At 34.4% G+C, this 21,467-nt stretch overlaps 1 protein-coding gene and 2 long non-coding RNA genes across 4 annotated transcripts in view; 1 reads left to right on the top strand and 2 right to left on the bottom strand.

Moving 5' to 3' along the window:
• Positions 1–21,177, bottom strand: part of cwo (transcription factor cwo) — a 35,014-nt gene extending 13,837 nt beyond the window's left edge. The window contains exons 1-2 of one of the 2 annotated variants that reach the window (XM_086907449.1): positions 21,160–21,177; positions 18,381–19,027 (exon numbers count right to left, since the gene is read on the bottom strand). In XM_086907449.1, the coding sequence (XP_086763575.1) occupies positions 18,381–18,445 (65 nt within the window). In that variant the 5' untranslated portion in view covers positions 18,446–19,027; positions 21,160–21,177. Of the gene's footprint in view, positions 1–18,380; positions 19,028–19,268; positions 19,496–21,159 lie in introns of those variants that run through there. The other variant, XM_012491615.3, reaches the window with a different exon arrangement.
• Positions 2,572–7,972, top strand: LOC116415042 (uncharacterized). The gene is made up of 4 exons (XR_015291870.1): positions 2,572–2,756; positions 2,832–3,583; positions 3,653–4,210; positions 4,297–7,972. It is a non-coding gene; the product is annotated as an uncharacterized LOC116415042 (long non-coding RNA).
• Positions 7,166–8,483, bottom strand: LOC147657695 (uncharacterized). The gene is made up of 2 exons (XR_015291871.1): positions 8,191–8,483; positions 7,166–7,781 (listed from the first exon to the last, which is right to left on the bottom strand). It is a non-coding gene; the product is annotated as an uncharacterized LOC147657695 (long non-coding RNA).
• Positions 21,178–21,467: the final 290 nt, after the last annotated feature.

Genomic DNA, 21,467 nt, shown 5'->3' with positions numbered 1-21,467 from the left:
ATTATTGATAACATTGCCACGGCAATGTCGTAAAACTTGCAGGTTTCTTCCGTTTAACCCTGCTCCTGCTTTTCCCACGAATACGAATCGAGTAGAACGGATCAAACATGTCCATCGATCTCCACTTTTCGTCGATCGATCCATTCACTTTGCTTGCGACGAAAAATTCGCGTCGACTCCGGATTATTTACCACGATTTTTTTTCTTTTAAACGGAGAAACGATCCGATTCCGCCTTGGACAAACAACTACCACTACTTTCGAACGTATCGTACCAAACCTATCTGTCGCGACCAGTTAATTACTATGCGCGCATAATTAAATCTATAAGTCGCGAATAAACTCGATGCGTTCTAACTGAAGAAATACCTCGTTATATATAAATACGTAAGAAATATCGTTACCAACTAATCGTGCGCAACCGTGTCGTATTAAGAATCGTGCGATTTTTATCCTTCTTGCGAGCATGAATTTCTAAGAACGTTTATCTCTGCTCTAAAGTAAAAATTGAAAATGAGATAAAAGTTTATTTGCATCGTGAAGTAAATAAGTTATTTGGTTAGTAAGTGATTCGTTGGATCCAAGGCAAAATCAATTTTCATCTTTATTCTACGTTTTTTCAACGTTTCTGTGATATAAACTCCTTATTAAATTTAATTCGTCGTTATATTTTCAATCGTTCTCGAGAAAGATGAAAACGAATCCGGTAATTAATAATTCTGATGTTGCTGATGACACGCAATTTATTTGAAATCTTTGTACAAAGTACATTGAACACGATGCGCGTTTCAGACAAAGACTAGTGTCATCCTTGTTCCAACGTTGCACATAAAATTTTCTCGATGCGACACGTGCTGCATTTTTCTCGGCTTACAGCTTAAACATTGTGTGTCGAACGTGTGTGGAACAGGTAAGATTCAAGGAAAAAGGAGAGAGAGAGAGAGAGAGAGAGAAAAAAATATCCGCACTTATTCCTTCTTTTCTACGTGTTTCGATGTAAAAAATTTCACATCGAAGCAGGATTCTACACTCTAATAACTTCGATTACGTTATTATTTGTATAATCATGTAACGAAAATTTTAAAATTGAAAATTCTATCGTACATTCGAAAAAAAAGTATTAAACATTGAAAACATCGAGTTGATGGCGTGTGTTGATTGATTAATAATTTACCGATTATAATTCACCGTAATTTATAATCAACGATTTGGAAATATTTGCATTATAAATTTTTCTCAAGCAAATACTTATGAACGTTTTCAAAAATTATTAATTAAATTTTTCGCTGCGTTTCCTCTTCCAGTCCTATAAAACACGATAAATTATGAACGAAACATATTTGGTCGATAAGTTAGATATTGAAAATTTTTTTAGATCAACGCCATCTCGCGTTTGGATCACCGAAGCTCCGACTCGTTATTAGCATAGCAGAATAGGCAAGGAGGTATGCGGAGTCGTAGACGAGGAAAGCACTATTGCGCGAGAAAGATAGAGAGCATCTCCCACCATCACGGGAACGATACATGGAAAATTCATTAATTACTCGTTTTCTACGCAAAATTCCGGCACTTTTAGGCTCGCATCTTAAAGCTAGAACTTCAGGCAACTTTCCTATATAAATTTTAATGCAAAATTCCTTGCCATTAATTAATTATTAACGATTAATAACGATTAACGCGTCATACGCTCTAATACATCGAAGACGCCATATTGAAAATTCATTAATTACGCGTTTTCTACGCAAAATTTCGACACTTTTAAGATCGCATCTTAAAGCCAGAACATTACACGAGTTTCTCGTATCAATTTTAATGTAAAATTCTTTGCCATTAATTAATTATTAACGATGAATAACGAATAACGCGTCGATATGTTATAACGATATATTATTACATGATGCATTAATCGTTAATAATTAATTAACGACAAAGAATTTTACATTAAAATTGATACGAGAAATTTGTTTGAAGTTCTAGCTTCAAGATGCGATCTTAAAAATATAGAAATTTTGCGTAGAAAGCGCGTAATTAATGAATTTTCAATATGGCGTCTTCGATGTATTAGAACGTATGACGCGTTAATCGTTATTAATCGTTAATAATTAATTAATGGCAAGGAATTTTGCATTAAAATTTATATAGGAAAGTTGCTTCAAGTTCTAGCTTTAAGATGCGAGCTTAAAAGTGCCGAAATTTTGCGTAGAAAGCGCGTAATTAATGAATTTTCAATATGGCGTCTTCGATCTATTAGAACGTATGACGCGTTAATCGTTATTAATCGTTAATAATTAATTAATGGCAAGGAATTTTGCATTAAAATTTATATAGGAAAGTTGCTTCAAGTTCTAGCTTTAAGGTGCGAGCTTAAAAGTGCCGAAATTTTGCGTAGAAAACGAGTAATTAATGAATTTTCCATGTATCGTCCTTTTGATAGTGGGAGATCCTCTCTATCTTTCTCGCACAATAGTGCTTTCCTTGTCTATGACGTCACAGGGATTCGAATACCTCCTTGCATATTCTGCTATGCCAATAACGAGTCGGAGCTTCGGTGATCCAAACGCGAGATGGCGTTGATTCCAGAAATTTTTTCAACTTTCTACTACAACTTATATATTCCGTTAAAAATTGTTCAAACAAAAGGACACATTGCATATATTGATTCGAATTTTAATTAAAATTATTTAAATATAAATAATATAAAGAGGAGAAATATTTTTGGAGAAATAAACGAAAAGAGAGAATATACGAAAGTAATATGTAAGTAAATATGTAGTTTATTTTTCTGATTAGGTTATGAACTTTCGATTAATAATAAATCTCACAATTTTACAGTAATTATTCATTTATTGTTGAGAATTAATGCAATGAAGTGATACAATACATATATGTATATATATATATATATCATATTAAATTATTAAAATCATAAACTAAACATAATTAAGTAATCATTGGAAAAAATTATTCTGGTTCCTGAATCTTTTCAATGCAATTTCAATATGAATGAATGACTGAATCGAAATCGGATAACAATTCGTTAACAAATCGTTAAATTAATTTATATAAAAATATAAAGATTATAATGATAATTATAATAGAAAATGAATTTATTTGAAAAAGTAATCGGGAATAACAGTCGGACAAAAATAAGCATTTGTGTGTGTATTACTTGCTATAACGTGACAATTTACGAAAGAAGGACAGAAATAGATTAAAAATTAAGAAATCAGCACAATCTCCACGTCATAGATGAAACTATGAATAAATCAGTGTAACATAAGGTCAATCGAAAAAATGTTCTAGATTCTACATTTCAAATAATTCTTAGTATGATAAAATAATATATATACATTAATATATACATATTTATAACACTTTTTTAGGAGTTAAGGAACGAAAGAAAAAAATGAAAATGGCAAAAAAGTTGAATTTCATTTTAGGATCACAACAAATTGTAATATAATAATTCTGTTTCAAGAAAATATAATCCGAGAAAATGTGGCACGTGAAATTATTTTGATATTTCTAAGAACAAAAATTTTATATCAAATTTTACATACATACTTCCATGTAGAATATTTGTCGTTTGTATATTTATCTCTTACAATTTCTATTTTTTGTTTAATATTTTTTAATAATTTTAAATTTTACAGGTATCAAAATCAAGCAAGATATTTTAGTATAAAGTTCGAGTATAAAGTTCATCCTGTAATTAAAAGTATTGAAAGTATTGAAAGAAATATTGTACAGAAAATATATTTTTAACCAGTGTACACGGATGTTACAAGAACATAGATTTTTAATTTTAACATCTTAACACCATTTACTTTTAAAACCAATCTGAAAATCTTTGATAAAATAATCGGAAAATTATATATAAAATTTACATAATTTGGATCATTAAAGTTAAAATTTAAAGATTTACTTTAAATTAGTTTTAAATTGAAAATACAATACAGTCAACTTACTACTTACAATTAACATATGTAATGTGTAATTAATCATTTATCTTACTATAAATATCTTTCCTTAATTAGACTGTAACAAACATGCTCCGAGCAAAGTACTTTTTATGTTCATCAATAATCGTGACAGTGTTCCAAAACAACGTAACTGAAAATAGCAAGAGGCTATTCGGTTCATTGGATCAAAGTGTGGTACGAAATTATCGTACTAATTTCATTCCATCTAATCAACATTATAATTTGGTCGTAAGTTTTATTTTTATTTAAAGAAATATTCCTTCATATTCCAATTTCAATACAATCTCGAAATTTCAATAATTATGCAATCACAGGAATAGTAATGATGCGCGCTTTAAATCTAAATTGAAAATTGGGATAAAATTCAAAAAAATTTTAATCTCACAGTTCGTAAATTTGTCTCGTTGAATAATTTTTTACACATTTTTAAAATCGATCGTTTCGTACGCGATAATTCAATAATATTACGCTTTCCTTGTGGGAAAGGAAAAAGAGTTACGTTCTCTGTTATAAAAGATATTACCCAGAGCGAAACCATCGTTTACCTAATTGTAAACGGAAACACATTTCTCCCGGTCATATAAATGCACTTGTTGTGCAAAAGCCTTATTTATAGCATTATTCCGACTACGAGACATAATTCGATTTCGCATTATATAATTACATCTCGGAATTACGCAAATCGATCGCATCGCGGTCGTATATGTCATTCCTCTGCCGTTTTCCGGAATTACACGGAGTAAAAAGTAACACAAACGACATGCATTGGCCATCAACATCGTTGTATCGTATACGCAATTACGGCATATGGAATTGCATAATCGCCGCTAATGATAAATTCCATTTATACGAAGGATGAGAGTCGACAATAATGAAGAAATAACTAGTACGCGATACTAACTGCATCGCACTTTATTTTTCTATCTCTAAGTTTAACGATTCGTTTACGAGATGCTTGTCGTTTTTGACACCACGATTCTTATATTTATTCTAAGATAATATGCAAATTAATGATTTTTTTCACACGTAAATAAAACGGATAAATTGGACACGATGTGTATGTGTATGTACACGAAGGAAAAAAAAGTTCCTTGTCAATATTTGCAATAACTGCACATAACGTGTTAAAGTATATAGTTATCGTACATTTAGCATGCGAATATAAATAACAGTGCGCATATACATATATGTAAATATAACGCATGTGAAACAATCGCGCGACAAAATTATCGGATAACAAAGAATGCTCAAACTTCGATGAATAATAAACGATGATATTTTATTTTCCACATTTTGTTACACTTTTTTTATATATTATAACAAAAATGTCAAAGATAATTGTCATTTTATTTTCTTCTTATTTCTTGATATTCGAAAATTCTTTGTTTAATCAAATTTGTTTTCCACATCTATCTCAAATTTGATGAGTCGTTTATAGAAACGAATACGTTGAAGTACACTTATATAAGAATACGTATTTAAATCCCATTGTATTAGACACGAAGCGATATTCGCGTTAAGAAAATTTCACGGTTAATCACGTCACAAGTAATTTCTCTAACGAAAGGAACATCATTGTCGAGTGATTATCATACGACCACGTATCGTTATCGATGTAATATCCAGCAACGCTTTATCCGTTAATGATATTACTTCGCTTTGACATTTCCCGTCAATTTATGAACTATTTACGCGATGTCCCGTACCGAAATGTGACGACAATGATACTGATATAACACGATAGAAAATTTTAACCACCTCGATCGCAGCGCAATATCGAAAACTTGGATTATCGTCTAATACGTGAACGATGAAAGTGTTTTTAGAACTCGCTAAAACTTATGCAATATATATATATATATTATATAATTTAAAAAATCTTATATCTAATCAACGTTATCGGTTAATACGATTTTCGTATTATAAATATAATAGAAAGTGGAAAAAAAATTTCTAGAATTTATTCATAATATTTCGAAGAAAAAATAATTGCGTAAAGCGATCAATTTTGATTTTGCGTCAAAGTATATTAACAATTTTTCGTTTCAAGATTGAAAAAATCTATGTATTTGATGGGATTTGAAAAAAAAAAAAAAGAAAATTAGCGAAAATATTATTTTTCATTCCTCTTAAATAAACTCGAATTCCCTTATGGAGATGTATAACATTGATTGATAACGATAACGACGAGTGATGTTAAAATAAAAATTTGTACAAGTTGAATTATGCATATCATAATTACGACGATGAATAACACTTTTTTGCAGTTCGATAACATTATGTATTTTTTATCCAAAAAATCAATGACAACGTCCTTGGCTTAATCGACAAGCGAGTGGTTCATAATATGTTATACGGTGTTTTTCTCCACACTCTTTACCGTAAATGATGTAACACGCAAGTAAATTATCTGAAACAATTTTCTGCATCGTTTCTTGCACGAGCATAATCACGTTGAACGTGTTATAAGCGAGAACCTCGTGTACCTGCACGTGGTTGACATTTTCCGGCATGTGACTCGATTTCCCTCCTTCTTCTTTATTTCATGCACCGCTTGCACATCGTGTAACGGCGGTGCACACCTGTGTAACTATATCTACGAGCAAGCATCTTCTCGTCACCTGTACTTATACTACTTGTAAATAAACGATAACGTGGTCGCGTAACGATGCGTCATTGACGTCCAATTCACTTCCAAATCGAAAGTTTGGAATTTTATTTTTAAACTTTCCAACTTTTCTTTCCAAATGGAAACTTTGTTCTTTTTCTTTTTTATTTCAAAATTTTTTCATAAAATTTTATTCCAAATTACAACAAAATCGGATATTTTACAAAAAAAAAAAAAAAAAAAAAAATAATTGACTCGTAAAATAGCAATTTCGAAGATTTTTGAATTTCGAAATTATAATACGGTCGATATTAATATCGAAAAATGAATCGATGAAACTGAAAAATATCTTGAATATTCTTCGCAATTCTAAATAAAAAATCGTGAATCAGAAAAGCATAATTAGTAATATTAAATTTTTTGCACCTTGGACGATAATATTTTGAAATTGACTCGGTGCCAAAGTCGAAAATAATTTTGAATTAACATGGAAATTAATAGAAAAAAAATTAAAACAGTTACGATGAAAAAATTAATTGCAATTTTTAGAAAAAATTTACGTATAAAACGAAGAATTTTTATATCATAAATTAACCTAATTTATTAATCCGTCGCATTTTCATACTCGTGCTCGCTTCAAATTACCACAGTTCACGTGTCGCCAAGTAACGTTACGCAACGATTATTTTATATCAAAACTGATGATAACTGCAAAATGCTCCGTGAATTCCACTATCTGAACTTGATTCGCCGCTACGAGACACGTGCGACCAGATATTTATCCTTTTTTTCCATCCAATGAATTATGCCGGCATTCATCTTGCGCGCGCAATAGCACGGGATGCACGAAGCTGTGATTTCGTAAGCCGAGATTTACGAGTTACTCTCCATTAATAGCGGCTACAATTATACGGATCCGCCCATTGGAACAAGAATATCCGCGAACTACGCTCGACAAACCGAATCGTACTTGTCACGTAATGCGTTTCACATACACACACCAAGTAATTTTGATTGTCCTACTCTGACTGTACTCTCGGTAACCGGCCGATTAACAAAGGAAAAGGAAGTCCAAAAATGGAGGTCGAATAAGATGGAATCCTCGCGTACGATGAACGGTACGCTTCCTTGTTTGTCTTGAGAAAATGGAGCGGAGCGGTTGAAGTAAGCGGTCTCTACGTATAAGTGGACCTTGATGGATACAAGAACGTTGTAAGAACTTCGGCAGTGAGCGTGTTCCGTGTTTGGATAATGTCGTCCAAATCAAAATCGATCGAAACGTTAAAAAAAAAAAAAAAAAAAAAAGAGGATACGGGAGCGATATTTATTTCGAAAATTATTTCATCAAAATAATTAAAAATAAACATTCGTTATTTATTAAACGCGAGTCCAATTTTTCCATTCCATTTTCGTTTCGATTCGCGTGCTCGTAATGTAAAAAGATTTCGATCTTCGATGGCTGGACAAATCGAAATTACAACGCACGATCGTAATTACAACAAAGAGGATTTTAATTAGTACGAAATCCGGGTCACAAAACATCCGACAACAATTTAAATACTCGTAGTTCACAACGTCCTTCGTCGACCTTACTACCCACCACTTTAGTTGGCTCTGCCCGTACGTGCTGTCACTTTCACATATGGTTGCACCCACACTATTGGCTGCCTCGTGTTCACGTGCGTCACCTATCCAGTCAGGGGACGACCTGTTTTCTCTCTTTATATGCCGACGATTCTTCGCGTTCCTGACCATTTTATAAATGTGTCGAATTATTCATCTTCCGATGTCGCGCGATGGAAATTTTAAGAGAATGATCTCGATTCATCTTCCACAAAGAAAATAAACGACACGTTTACAAATAGCGACATCGAGTGTATAAATGTTTCTCTCCACTCTCCAACATTTCGAATTACAAAATACTCGTTACTAGTGCAAATAAATTCGTAAATTTGGCAATGGTTAAATAAATAGTTACCTTACGTTTTCCAACAAATTGTGTACGACGTGAATCGTAAACAAAGAAAACGATGAATAGCAGTATTATCTTTTTGTCCGTGTCTCCGCGAACCAAATGAATTCATACTTGTCATCGTGTTAACTACATTGTTTCAAGATTAATAATCCATTATCTCGAATTATCTTTTCAATTCAACGACAGAATAAAATCCATTTTAAACGTTATAACCGCGTTATAAGTTACAGCTGAATTTCTAAAATCAAATAGAATTCTTTCAAATAAGATCATTTTTATTTCTATCATTTTTCTCGCGCAACATTTTGTTATAATAATAATAATTAGAAATAAAATTTGAGATAAAGAAAATAAAAAAGAATATGGTTTAAATATAATTTTGGATCAAACTCAGAAAATTTGTCATATCTTTTATTAATTTTAATATTAAACGCATTCCGAATCTATATAATTAACGTTTAAAATTTTAAAAATCAAACGATTTATCAACAACAAGGATGACTAATTTAGCTCGTATTTTACTTTTTTCGAAATGATCGAAAGTAATTCAGAGTTATTCAACATCTTTCCACGATCTCTCTGTTAAAACACGGTCATCAACGACATTCACTTTCGCATTATATCATATCGTGTATCGACTCACGTGCGTAAAGTAGGTACGTAATGCGTTCGTAACCACACACAAACTTGTGGTATTTTTATCGGGCGATCGACACCACGGTAATTATTTCTTTAAGCAGTTTATCATTCTTGTTAGCGAGTTTTACACATACGTAAATAGCAAAGCAATCCCACGATAAATCTGGAACGAATCGGTTGAGATTTTAAATTTGCAAACATGGTATAGTGTCGTGAAGTGGAAAAATAGATAGACGCGTGATAATACTTGAAACAAGTAAGTTCGTTAAAGAAATTGTAAAAATTTCCAGTTTTTGAACGTGCAATTCCTTTTAAAACGATATTCGCACAACGATTTCGTGAATTTACGTCAAACTACTTTCGTCTCGATTTATCAACGATGATTATCCTCTCGCTTTTTCGTGCAATTCTTCAGTTCCATGATACGTGATTATTTCATCGCGTTAAATGTACATTACAACTAAATGATAATTGTTCGAATTATTAAACGTTCTCGACAAAATGCGAGATTAAAAAAAAGAAAAAAATCACGATCAACGGTAAACCTAGTTTTCAGCGAATGAATCACTCGGCCGTTCAGTTCACGCATTAACCATGTACAAAAATCTCATATAAATCGAATGGGTAGATAAATATTTTATACAAGTTGAATGATTTTGAGGAAAAAAAATAAAATTTCGACGTGATTAATTTTTTCCTAGGTATACGTGTGAAAATATTAGCTTTTCCAAAAGAGCAGAGAATTATTTTTGAACGTTAAATTTAGAGAGAGAAATTTAAATTGAGAGAAAGAGAGAGAGAGAGAGAGAAATGATCACGCAATGATTACACATGATATATACGTAGAAAAATAATAAATTGTCATCATTCTTGAATCTCGGTTCAAAATTCATTTCAAACTATGAATAATTGTATATTATTATTATAAAAAAAAAAAAAAAAAACTAAATCTAAAATACGAACGATACTGAAACAAATTCGCAATAACAGGATTTATACTATATTAGATAGATACTATATTTTAACAGTCTCGAAACCAGTCTGATGGAACAATTTTAACCGAGTCATCCCGTATATTTGTAGCAATTTCCCCTAACGAATGATGAATCATCGAAAACGGGAAATAATTGATTAGAAAGAAGGAACGAACGGTTTCACGAGACCGAGAATGTTCCATCATACCGTCCGTATTATCGTGCTACGTGTGTCGATAACCGACGAGGATGGCCGACGACAGTGTCGGTCGGACGACACGTGAATAGCAATGAATACGTTTCGCATACGCGCATCGTGACGATGTTACGCCTCCGTGTGTATCGTAGGGCAAAATAGGGCCTATGTCCGCGCAATTATAACCGCGACGACGAACGCGATGATAGGCCATTTAAGGCCACAACTCTCCTCTCTTTATCGTCTCGTTATATGGCGTGAACCATACGTATATAATTCGATCGATTGCGCGCCTTACGTGAACGATAGTTGGACGAACGTCTAACTCGTGAGTAGAAAGTCACGATGTATAAATGTACGCTGTGTTGCATGCACGCACACGTGGTACGTAACGGGTGGTCGAAAAAGAAAAAAAATTCTACGTGACGATCCGTCTGCTGATGCAATTATACCGATCCGACTCGATTTCTAACTTGCGATTTGCACCCGTTGCGCACCTCCTATACGTGACACACGTAGATATTCTTATTCCCTATCCTTTCTTCCTCTATTTTTTCTTTCTCTAATCTTAGATGGTTCGTTACCGTTTGCGTAACCTCGTAGCGTCGGAAGCATCGTAACTACCAGGAATGAGAGTGAGTAACACTTTCCTTTGACCGACGACAAATACGATACGCTTTATCTTTGATGCAAGCCTTCTCGGTATATCAGAACCTTCTCGGTAAATAGGAAATTTATTCGAGTTCGTAAGTTATACGAACGACTTATCGCTAGTAGTCGCACAGTTATATTTATCGTCATTAAGAGAATTTCAAGAATTTTATTTAACGTAGAATGTTGAAGATGATGATGACAATCTTTTTCTTTTTTTTTTTTTTTTTTTGGAAATAATAATAAAGAAGAATCGATAGTAGAAGCGAAAACTCATACAGATAATGAAAGTTTCTGAAAGTTTTAGAATTATAGGATCGTAAGGGAAAAGATCGATCAACGTGATTCGTATAAAGTGGAAATTTTTCCTACGCAACTATCCATTCTTCGCATACGCTTCGCAGAAAGAAAATCCGATTTCCAATTTCTCGCCATCAAATCATCATTCTGATTCAAACACGCAAAGAAACAATTAGATCAGCAACTAAACCAGAGAGAAATGATCGGTTCGCACGATTTCTCGGTCTATGAACATTTGACGAATTATCGTACATTGAACGCAGACCGATCTTAATCGCGCTTAATTATCAATTACGAAGCGTTCTATCTAGTCTATTTCTATTTGAACGCAAAATCGATTTACGATTCAACGATAAGAAAAGTCAAACTTAATTCCGCTATCCGCATAAACTATCGGTTTTTTGGATATCGTCGATGGAAACAAACTAAAAAACATCTGTTAATCGTTAAAACATCGTTAATTTTTCGATAAGAAGGTAAAAAGTCGAGTAAATATTACGAAAGAACACGGTCTCTTTTTTTTCTTTGCTTCGGATATCGAGGAATCATTTCCGAGAAACTCTTGAAAATGAAGTACGTTTGGCCAATGTACACGATATCGCGACAGTATCGTTGATTAACCTCCCCACACGTGTCGAGCATGTAATTCAAGCAAATTGCGTAAACAACTACGCCAAAAACCCTCGCGAAATCGCATAGTTACACGAAGATGACGTGTGGTCGGGGTCGAGGAAAGATCAAGGATACAACGTGGAATAACACAACACACTTTGGTTATAATTAAAATTCTAAAACGTTCGAGTGGGGAAACGTGAAAATAGGATTTCAGAGCGATATAAAAAACGACTCGATTCATTTTTCTTGGAATTCGATCAATTTGAAATCCATCGCTTCGCCTCTACCTTTGTTGAAGAAAAACGAGACATTCGTATTCCATAGGATTGGAATACGATTGGATCGAAATTGATCAAAATTCCTCCTCGTATTCCAGATTGGAAAAGTTTTAAAGTAGGAACAGCATCTGGTATGTGACGCGTGGTCAATAATACACCGGCATTGTTTTGCATACCGCGGTATGTCGTATTTGTATACACCGGGACGACCGCGTAAAAATGCTAACCTACATCGGATCGAGCTCGAAGCGCGTGTTAAGCAACGTGACTCTTGTCTAACCGATTCTAGCGCTAGCAATCGTAACGTTCGCAGTTCCAGTTCTTTTCGCAGTCCTCCCTGATCTTTTCTCTTTCGATTTCTGTCCACGAAAGCGAAAAATGGTATCTTGGCGATTCGGAGGAATCGGACGACACGACGAAAGTTGGATGAACGCGAAAAATGTCTACGCGATGACATAAAATTTTCTACTTAACGCTTTCGCGAGCGACGATGATGCATTCGCGTCTTCGTTTTTCTGTCTTGAATAACTCGATGGGAACCGTAGCTCTTTCTTTACTCGTAAAAATGAAAACTGGAACGTTTCTTTCTTTCTTTCTCTTCGCAAGAATAAAACTTAAATAATAAAACTTGGTTAAAAATTTATCCATGCAACGCGATTGAATACTTTTGCAAATGCATTCATCACATATATATCTTTTGATTTAATTTTACCTATTTATAAAAACTAGAAATTACGTAAAGTTACATATCTTCCTCGAACGATAAAGATGACGTTAAATTTTTCTTCGTAACTTAAAACAGGATTTATAAGTTGCAGAAATAGATTGAATTCTTTCATAAATATTACAAGATTTTGATGCGATACGTTTCTCAATCATCCACAGCTGCTAAGTATTTCAAATAGCGGCGCATCGCTTCTATTACGCCTATAAAATGAAGATTAATATTAAAATTTGACATACACAAATAGTTGACATACGCAATTAGAGATAAATAATTTCACGTAAAGATATGATTTGCTTCAAACTTTTAAATGATATTTCTTTGAAATTCTTCGAAATAAATAAATACTTCCATTATTCTTTTCTTCGATCCGAATAAATGAAATTATAAATTTCTTCGAAAATGAAGCAGTTTCTAATTTAAAAATCTGATTAATCTGGCGCAAACTCATCGTTCCGAGTATCATAAAATTTGTTGATCGCAAAGAAATCGAGACGAGTAATGGAATCGGAAATTAATAAACGATCAAAGAGATTGTGAGAAATGACTTGATCCACGTTGCCACAGATACAAAACAACTCGTTATCCAGCGAGAAACGGCCACGAACTACATTTCATAATCCTACGAATAGTTTCACTGGTGTGGTTAAATCTGTTCGTGCCGACCTCGATTTCTCGAGTTGAACCTTGACTTGTTAGGATCGTGATTCGAAATATCGAAAACGACCAATATCTGGAGGAAAAGAATGATGCGGAATCGATACGGAATCGTTCGTTCGAACGATTAATTTTAGAGAAAAGTAATCATTGGAATGAATCACGGATAAAGGTGAAAAAGAAATAAATTGAACATGGTTCAATCATCACACCAAACAATTTCTCCGTTTGTAGAAAATTTCCAATTTTTTCGAATCGAAAGATTTGATCGATCACGAGCATTTTGTTCACTTGTGTTCGAAGAAGGTACAAATTGGACGAGTATTCTGCGAGCGACGTTTATCTTTTGTTTCTGGCACAATAATTCAAAGTTTTTCACAACGAGTCATCTCCCTACCGCTAATCGAATCGTCGGCTTATTTACCACGCTCGCTTATACACGTCGCATACACACATTGATCGGGCGGGGAGTCATTCCTCCCCCCGACCTTCCCGAGGCGCGCACCTATGAAAACGCATACGGTCGATCGACGATGGAATTGCCAAGGTAACTCTCACTTTTTCTTCAACGACACTGAACGTCTCTCGGGAATTATACCGACCACAGCAATCCGATTTCCAATAAAAAGGAATTAATGGACGAATCGTTGACGGAACGGAATTTTCATAAAGAAGAGAAGAAATTGTGTACCATGAACTTCGCGCACCATTCGTTAAATTCGTCTTATCACAGGCACTTACCGCTTTATCGTCGAAATTTTCCACCTATTCTTCACAAGCGTATTCAAACGTATTATCTATATCATGCAGAGGAGCGTGAAGGAAATAAGAATCGTATGATTGGTTGATGACACGATTTAACAAATCTTCGATCGAAATCAACGTAATCATTTTTATAGCATAGCTTGCACGTTGATCAATCGAAAAAGTAAATATCGATCGATCGATGCCCCCATTCGGGAATATCCAGTTCGCACGCGTGCATATTCGTGATTTTTCGAAGGACAGGTTCGATGAAAAGTTGTTTATGATGTACAAACATAATTTTTTTCTCTTTTATCATCGATGTAATGATGACGATAGTGTTCTTTAACGATACGTAACATCGTAACATCTTATCGCGAAGAGAAAAGCAACTGACCGGATGCATTTTAAGTACGTGAAAGAACTTTTGCTTTGTTCCACGATATGCGACATCACGAAGGGGGGAAACTATCTGTGTCAAGATGCTGGTGAAACAGAAATAGAAAGATCGAATCTATGTTTCGCGCATAAATGTAAGAAGGAGAGAGACATTAATTGCATCGAGAATACAACGACGGTCATTGTCGGGTGGTTGACGCCGTTGTCTCCTGTGACCGTAATTTATCGCTGATCGATGTAATTCCCTTCTCCATTGCATCGACCTCCATATGCACGCCTCTATTGTTCGAGGATGCAGGTGCTTTGCGGTTTCCATCATCGCATTCCAAGAAATCCGTGCTACGAAATGAATACGTATCTCGTGCTCCAAGTCGAAGAAAATTCGAAAATTTATCTTCCTTTCGAACCGATCCATTTAATGGTTCAACTTTTCTTAAACGGAAAAAGATAAATTGGAAAGCTTGCGGAAAATCATACGCGTGTGCGATTATTATAACATTCCTAGGGATAAATATAGAACACTTGCAGACATCTTAACGATCCAATCGATATTGCAGGCCTATGTTTGCGAATTCTCGCGAGCAGGAGAGACCCGTGCCTACGTGACGGAAAGCAGTGAAACGCGGCCGTTACAACTTACGAGCGAGCGAATCGACGGATTTTCTTTTGCCGTTTCGAGGAAATGCGTGAAAGAAATTTAAAAATCACTAATAAGATCAAACTACCAATGAGAAATTCATTCTATCACTCTAAGGAGGCGTCTTATTTTTATAAATGAAATAAAATATGATTAATCATTAATCTCTACGTAGTATTTTATAACTTTAATAAAACATAAGACATATAAAAGTATCGAAATATCTATAAAAAAAAAAAACACCCGCTTTGGGAAAATTACCACTATCGTACTCTCTGTCATCCGCAATGCGTATGTACATACGATATCGCCAAAATCGCTTGAATACGTAATATACGCCCACACAAGATATTCTCGAGCAAGTATGCGTTAGTTTCCATGACGCAGTCGTTTACTCAGATTACGTCAATTAACGTGATCATTTTCCATGGCACGAAAACCAAGGTGTCATTGTCACACAATGGTTCGTCTACTATCAGAAGTATCTATATACAGCCAATCGAGACCATAGTCTTATCTGCACGTATACTCGATAAAAGCATGAAGTTATTGCTCCTTCGAATATGGTTAATCGATTCAATCAAATTTCACATAATGTCATACATTCGTATTTATAGAATTCGCCTTCATTACCGCGAAAATTTAAAACCTATAAATTCTCACAAATTCAAATCCAATTCCGTTATTCCAGATCGTTTTAAAAAACGATGATTTCATCGCATATACCTTGCGAATAGTAACGTTGGATCGATCATTTCGATTTACTTCAACCACTATATCGGTAACTACACCTCCACTTGAACTCGAGAAACGATGTAGTAATGAAATCGGTGTAGTATCTCCAAAGACGAATAAAAACAAGGGAAAATAAAAGTCGTTCGCGAGCACATGCAGTACGCATACATTTACGCGCTGTATAAACGGTACTCAAATAAATCCGTACGGATCGATCTACAGTGTCAATGGCCGATGCAACGGTTCAAGCGGCCAACATGCGAAACCGTATTCTATAGCATAGCTCGAAGAAATTGTCCGGTTGTCTGCGACCGTCGTCGTCAGCGTGCCCCTCGTCACGATGTATGTATGCGTACACTGTGTCTCCAGTCTATTCTCGATCTCACGCAAGTGTTATGACCAACCGTGCTGACATACTCGTGAAAGTCACTCGTTACGAGCGACATGAATACGCGACATAAACGCTACTTTCCTTCACTTTCCTTGATAAAGAAAATAGAAAATAAACCACGAATATCAATGTCTAATAACCAATGATATTTTTTTTTACCAAATTACATCTCTTGTCAATGTCTCTTGTAGCAATATCTATCTTTCCCCCCCTCCCCCCCATGCAACGTGAAAAGTATTATTATTAATAAAAACTTGATAGATTCTTAAATGACGCTTAATAACGATTGATCTTGTTACGATATCATTTGAGCGAAGAATCGAGTACAATATTGTTTCAGTGAATCGGCCAATTCTTTGCGATCAGATGTATTATTCGATTTGTTTTTGTTCTCGAATGGAATGAAAAATGAAAAACGAGCGAAAAGTTTGAGATAGCGAGCAAATCATCGAATGATTCCTAAGAGCAATGTTATTTTTGAAAGAAAAGTGGCTTGTCATCTCACTATATAATTTAAAATGTTTTCGAATTTTATGGCCGTGTTTAAACAAAAAAACATAGCGATTTGCTTATTTCGAGTCAAAAGATTGTTACTTATTTCGGTATAATACCGTATTCATATATAAATATTTATAGATTATAATTATAATAAACTATGATGAAATTATAATTACTTTTACTATCGCGTTTGATGAATGATTTTCATTTCACTGTGCCGCACTGTTCACAGATCGTTGAATCTCCTTGAATTTGAATCCACGATCGATCAATCACTTGCATATACAACTCGTCATATTCATATGTATATGCGTTTAATTGACATCAATCACCGACGATAGAGCCAATTCTTCGTAATTTATCTTATCTTTGATGCGGCCATGAATTTTTGACAATATATGGACTTTCGAGACGAGACGAGAGAAGTCATATCAGCATTGGTCTTATCAACATCGTATAAAATCAGGAAAAGAACGTTGAGCGAGAGGGGTTAAGCGAGAGGAGAGCAAGAATGTCAAAATCAGACAGCTATATATTCATGATAACGAGATGTGTAGTTATTCTATCAGCCAATGTATAGGTTTATAGTAATCTATCCTATAAATCAAGGGGACGCTATTTAGTTTATTCAGTTTTTATATGATTTTGTGATATAAATATCGTCGCGAAAATGATCAAATTAATTTTACACAAATTAATTGATCTAAAAAGAATTATTATCATGAATCTAAATAGTTTAATTAAATAAAATTGCGCGGCATGATCAGGAGCGTAACCACAATAATACGTATTATTTTGTCTATGCCACGCTTATGGTTTTATATAACTAACAAATCATATATTGAAATAAGATAAATTTTCAAAAATCTACATAGTGTAATATCATCAAATTTATATGATCGCTTATTTTAAACAGTTCCACGTGTATACAACTAAGATTGCTAATATACCAGTACGAATGCGAGTCACGCGAACAATGGTTCCTATTTAATGAGCGTTCTCAATGTAGCTTGTGGTAAATCCATGTAAATATTTTTGGATAGTATTAGATTGAATAATGCCGGCAAGGTCGACAGCGTGGAACGTTCCTCTGCCGTTGAGAAAGAATCTAGAATGCAGCGGTGATTCATGTCGCGTGCGAAGTGTTTTATAATGTCCTATTATATTATATATATATATATATATGACCGAAACGATAACAATAAAATAAAAATAATAATTATAAGTCCTTTTTACATAATATTTGAGAAGTTATAATTATTTTAAAATTAATATTATTTTTGTAAAAAAAAAAAATGTATTAAGCTTTCTAATTAAATTAAAAAATTTCTGCCAATTGTTATTTAAAATATCAATACTATTAATTTGAATATTTACCTCTCGTATTTTACTTGCATAGAATGAGCGGAGTTATCCTCCCAATAATTTTGTGTCTCCATCATCTTGCCGCATAGAATCGTTTCCAATGCACAACACAATCACTTCCAATTTCGAATTACTATCACCGTTAGCTTCTCTTTCTCTCGGTTCTTCTTCTCGTTTATTATTAATCTTCCTTCACCTTGTTATCTCAATTATCTCCGTTTCCGTTTTCACACCGGGAACCGAAAACTTTTTTCTTTCAATTTATGATTATAACACGTATGTTGAACAAGCAAGTTGCTTTAATTGGACGTGAAATTGAACGATACGCACAAACGAATTTGCACAGATTTAAAAATTACGTATGCATGATCAGTTTTTTCAAAAAAAAGTTAAATTCTCTTTAAACCGACTTCTTGATCGATAGTGCACACTCGACGACTAGGTTAGGTTCGCCTCCACAAACTCACTGACACACTCGAAACGACACGACGGATCAGGAGGCCGGTACTTGGGAATCGCCCACGTCTTTCCGTCCAGTCACACTCACCGATATATCTGTACTGGCGCCCTCTTCTTTTCTTCTCCGTCTTTCTTCCTACTTCCCGATTTCTTTTTTTGGAACCGATGATCGTAGATCGATCTCTCGTTACAGCGATCTCCTATAAACATAACGATCAAATTTTTAAACTCGATCTCTTGTCCGTATATAAATCGTTTTCATACAAAGAGACGATTACTAGAAAAAAACAAAGAAACACAACCTAGCTATAAATGTGAACTACGATAAGGCCGTTGACTCGTTTTCAACCGCGAAATTTTACAATAAACTAATTGACAGAATTAATAATTAAACGGATGGCGCGTTTATTCGCGGTCACTGTATTCAGAACTTATAAATACCCTTCTTTAGATGCATATATATGCACTGTACGAATTTCACGTGATTCACGTGTGGCCTTGACGTTGTTCCTGGACCAATAATTATGTTACATACACGCTTGAATTTTCGATCAATCGTACGCGTCTTCTTTATTATTGACGCGGTACATTGTACCATATATAAATTCGTAATTGCAATTCTTAAGATTGATAAAAATAAAAAGGATTTTGTTTGAATAGTTTGTATCACAACGTGTGTATATATATATATATATATATATATAAAACGCGTGTCGTCTCCTTAGCAGGCTACACTACGCGTATAATGCGCGGCCCTGTTCGATTCTCGCGATGGTCCGCGGTGTGGCACGCAAGCCACTGGTGGGAGCGATCCAGAACCATCTCAGGCATGGAACTATCGATCTCGGAACCACGCGACTCAAACTTTTAATATAAATTAATAAAGTAAAGTAATTTTTGCCGTTCGTTCCAAATGAATGTTTACAGATACCATTGTCATTATTATCTTCATCTATTTATCAAAATAATTAAATTATGACAGATAGTAATTGGACAATTGTTACGTAGTTTGATTTTTTTCGTAATCTACGATATCTTTCAGCGACGATAACATACCGATGAGTGTGCGTTTACGGAGCTTTGCGAAATTCTCTGATAAGACAATTTGTTCTCAGTGTTCTTAGTTCACATCACGTGTTGATAATATTACGCGTGGATCGATATGATGATCTCGAAATAACTTTCGCGATACGCATGCTGTATATTCTACAAAAACAAAAACAAAAAAGATTAATCTATACCTAAACATTATTTTTCTAATCGATCTTATTTTTTCTCTTATCAATTATCTTATTTTAAAAATCAATAATTGTTTCATAATTTAATATAAAAGTATTGTTCCAAGATAAGTTACAGATTCCATAGTAATGAAATACATTGATAATTTAAAATCTTGTTTGCAAAAGTTTAAAATTATAAATTGATGGAGATAATAATTAATTGATAATAATAATGAAAAATCGTTATGTATTGCATTCATCATGATATAAACATAAAATAAATTCGTATCCCGATCTAATATTAAGTGTATCAAATAGATACACTTATTTCTTTCGATCATATCAAAAATTTAAGGATCACAAATTTCCATTGAAGACAATAAAAAAATGAATAATGTATGTACCTTGAATGATAAATAATCGTGTCACTGATAAAATTACTTTACGACTCTCGAAAGTACCATACTAAACACGATACTAAAACACTTTAGTATAACTAATATCATCCGATATCATGCGATAAAATCAAGTAAATTTCTCAAGCGCACACTTTCACCCTTCCATTTCGTTTAGAATCTTGTCCATACGATTCGATAATGTTCGTTGAAGAGAAACTAACTACTTTTTTATTCTTAGTCGATTTGAAGATGGATCGTGCCGCATCACGTAACGATTCCACGCGATGATGCAAATTCACATTTGTTCATAACATCTGAACAAACACGACAAAAGTATTAAGATTGCGGGGGTGGTAAGGTATAAAAGAAAAAAAGATAACTTTCTCGGTGAAAGTCTATGATGAAGAGGGTAAAGTGGGGACTTGAGACGTTACTGACCAACGCGGGGAGTGGTGAATATGTGGAGGGGCACGGAAGGTGTGGAACGCTCGTTGGGACGCGGAGTCGAACGAAGAGAGGGATAAGCGGTTACCACGCTATGTGACACGTGCGCGTGACGTCACGGGGCCGGTCACGCGAGCACCGTGTGCTCCCGGTCACGTGTTCTGTCACGCGCTCGCTCTACCTCTCTTTCCCTCATCATTCTCCTTTGGTTCTCTTCAACGGCTGCATCCCTTCTCCTAACTCGAAACTATCGATCATATCTCTCCTCACCCTTTTGTTTCATTCCGCTTGTCCTTGTTTGTTCTCGATCACGATCTATGCGTCGTGAGTTCTTTCTTTCTTCTTTCCTCCGATTGGATTAAAACAGAGTACTTACAAGACCGCAAACTCGACGGGTATTCAAGCTCCGCTGTGACACGAGGACGCGGTAATGATAGTTCTCGTTCGCGCTCGATTCGATGATGTGTTTATATTGTGGCGTTTGCGTTCTTTCTGTGGATCGTTCACGTACACGTTATATCGCATCCTCCCGGATATTTTGATCGTTCTAACGAATAGATTAAATTTTAATTATTCAT

Source organism: Apis florea, unplaced genomic scaffold (assembly GCF_048593485.1).
Source record: "Apis florea isolate Af1SG1 unplaced genomic scaffold, ASM4859348v1 contig_2897_pilon, whole genome shotgun sequence".
In the NCBI taxonomy this organism is placed as follows: domain Eukaryota; kingdom Metazoa; phylum Arthropoda; class Insecta; order Hymenoptera; family Apidae; genus Apis; species Apis florea.
The sequence above is the reverse complement of the archived record's forward strand: the minus strand, read 5'-3'. Positions and strand labels throughout refer to the sequence as shown.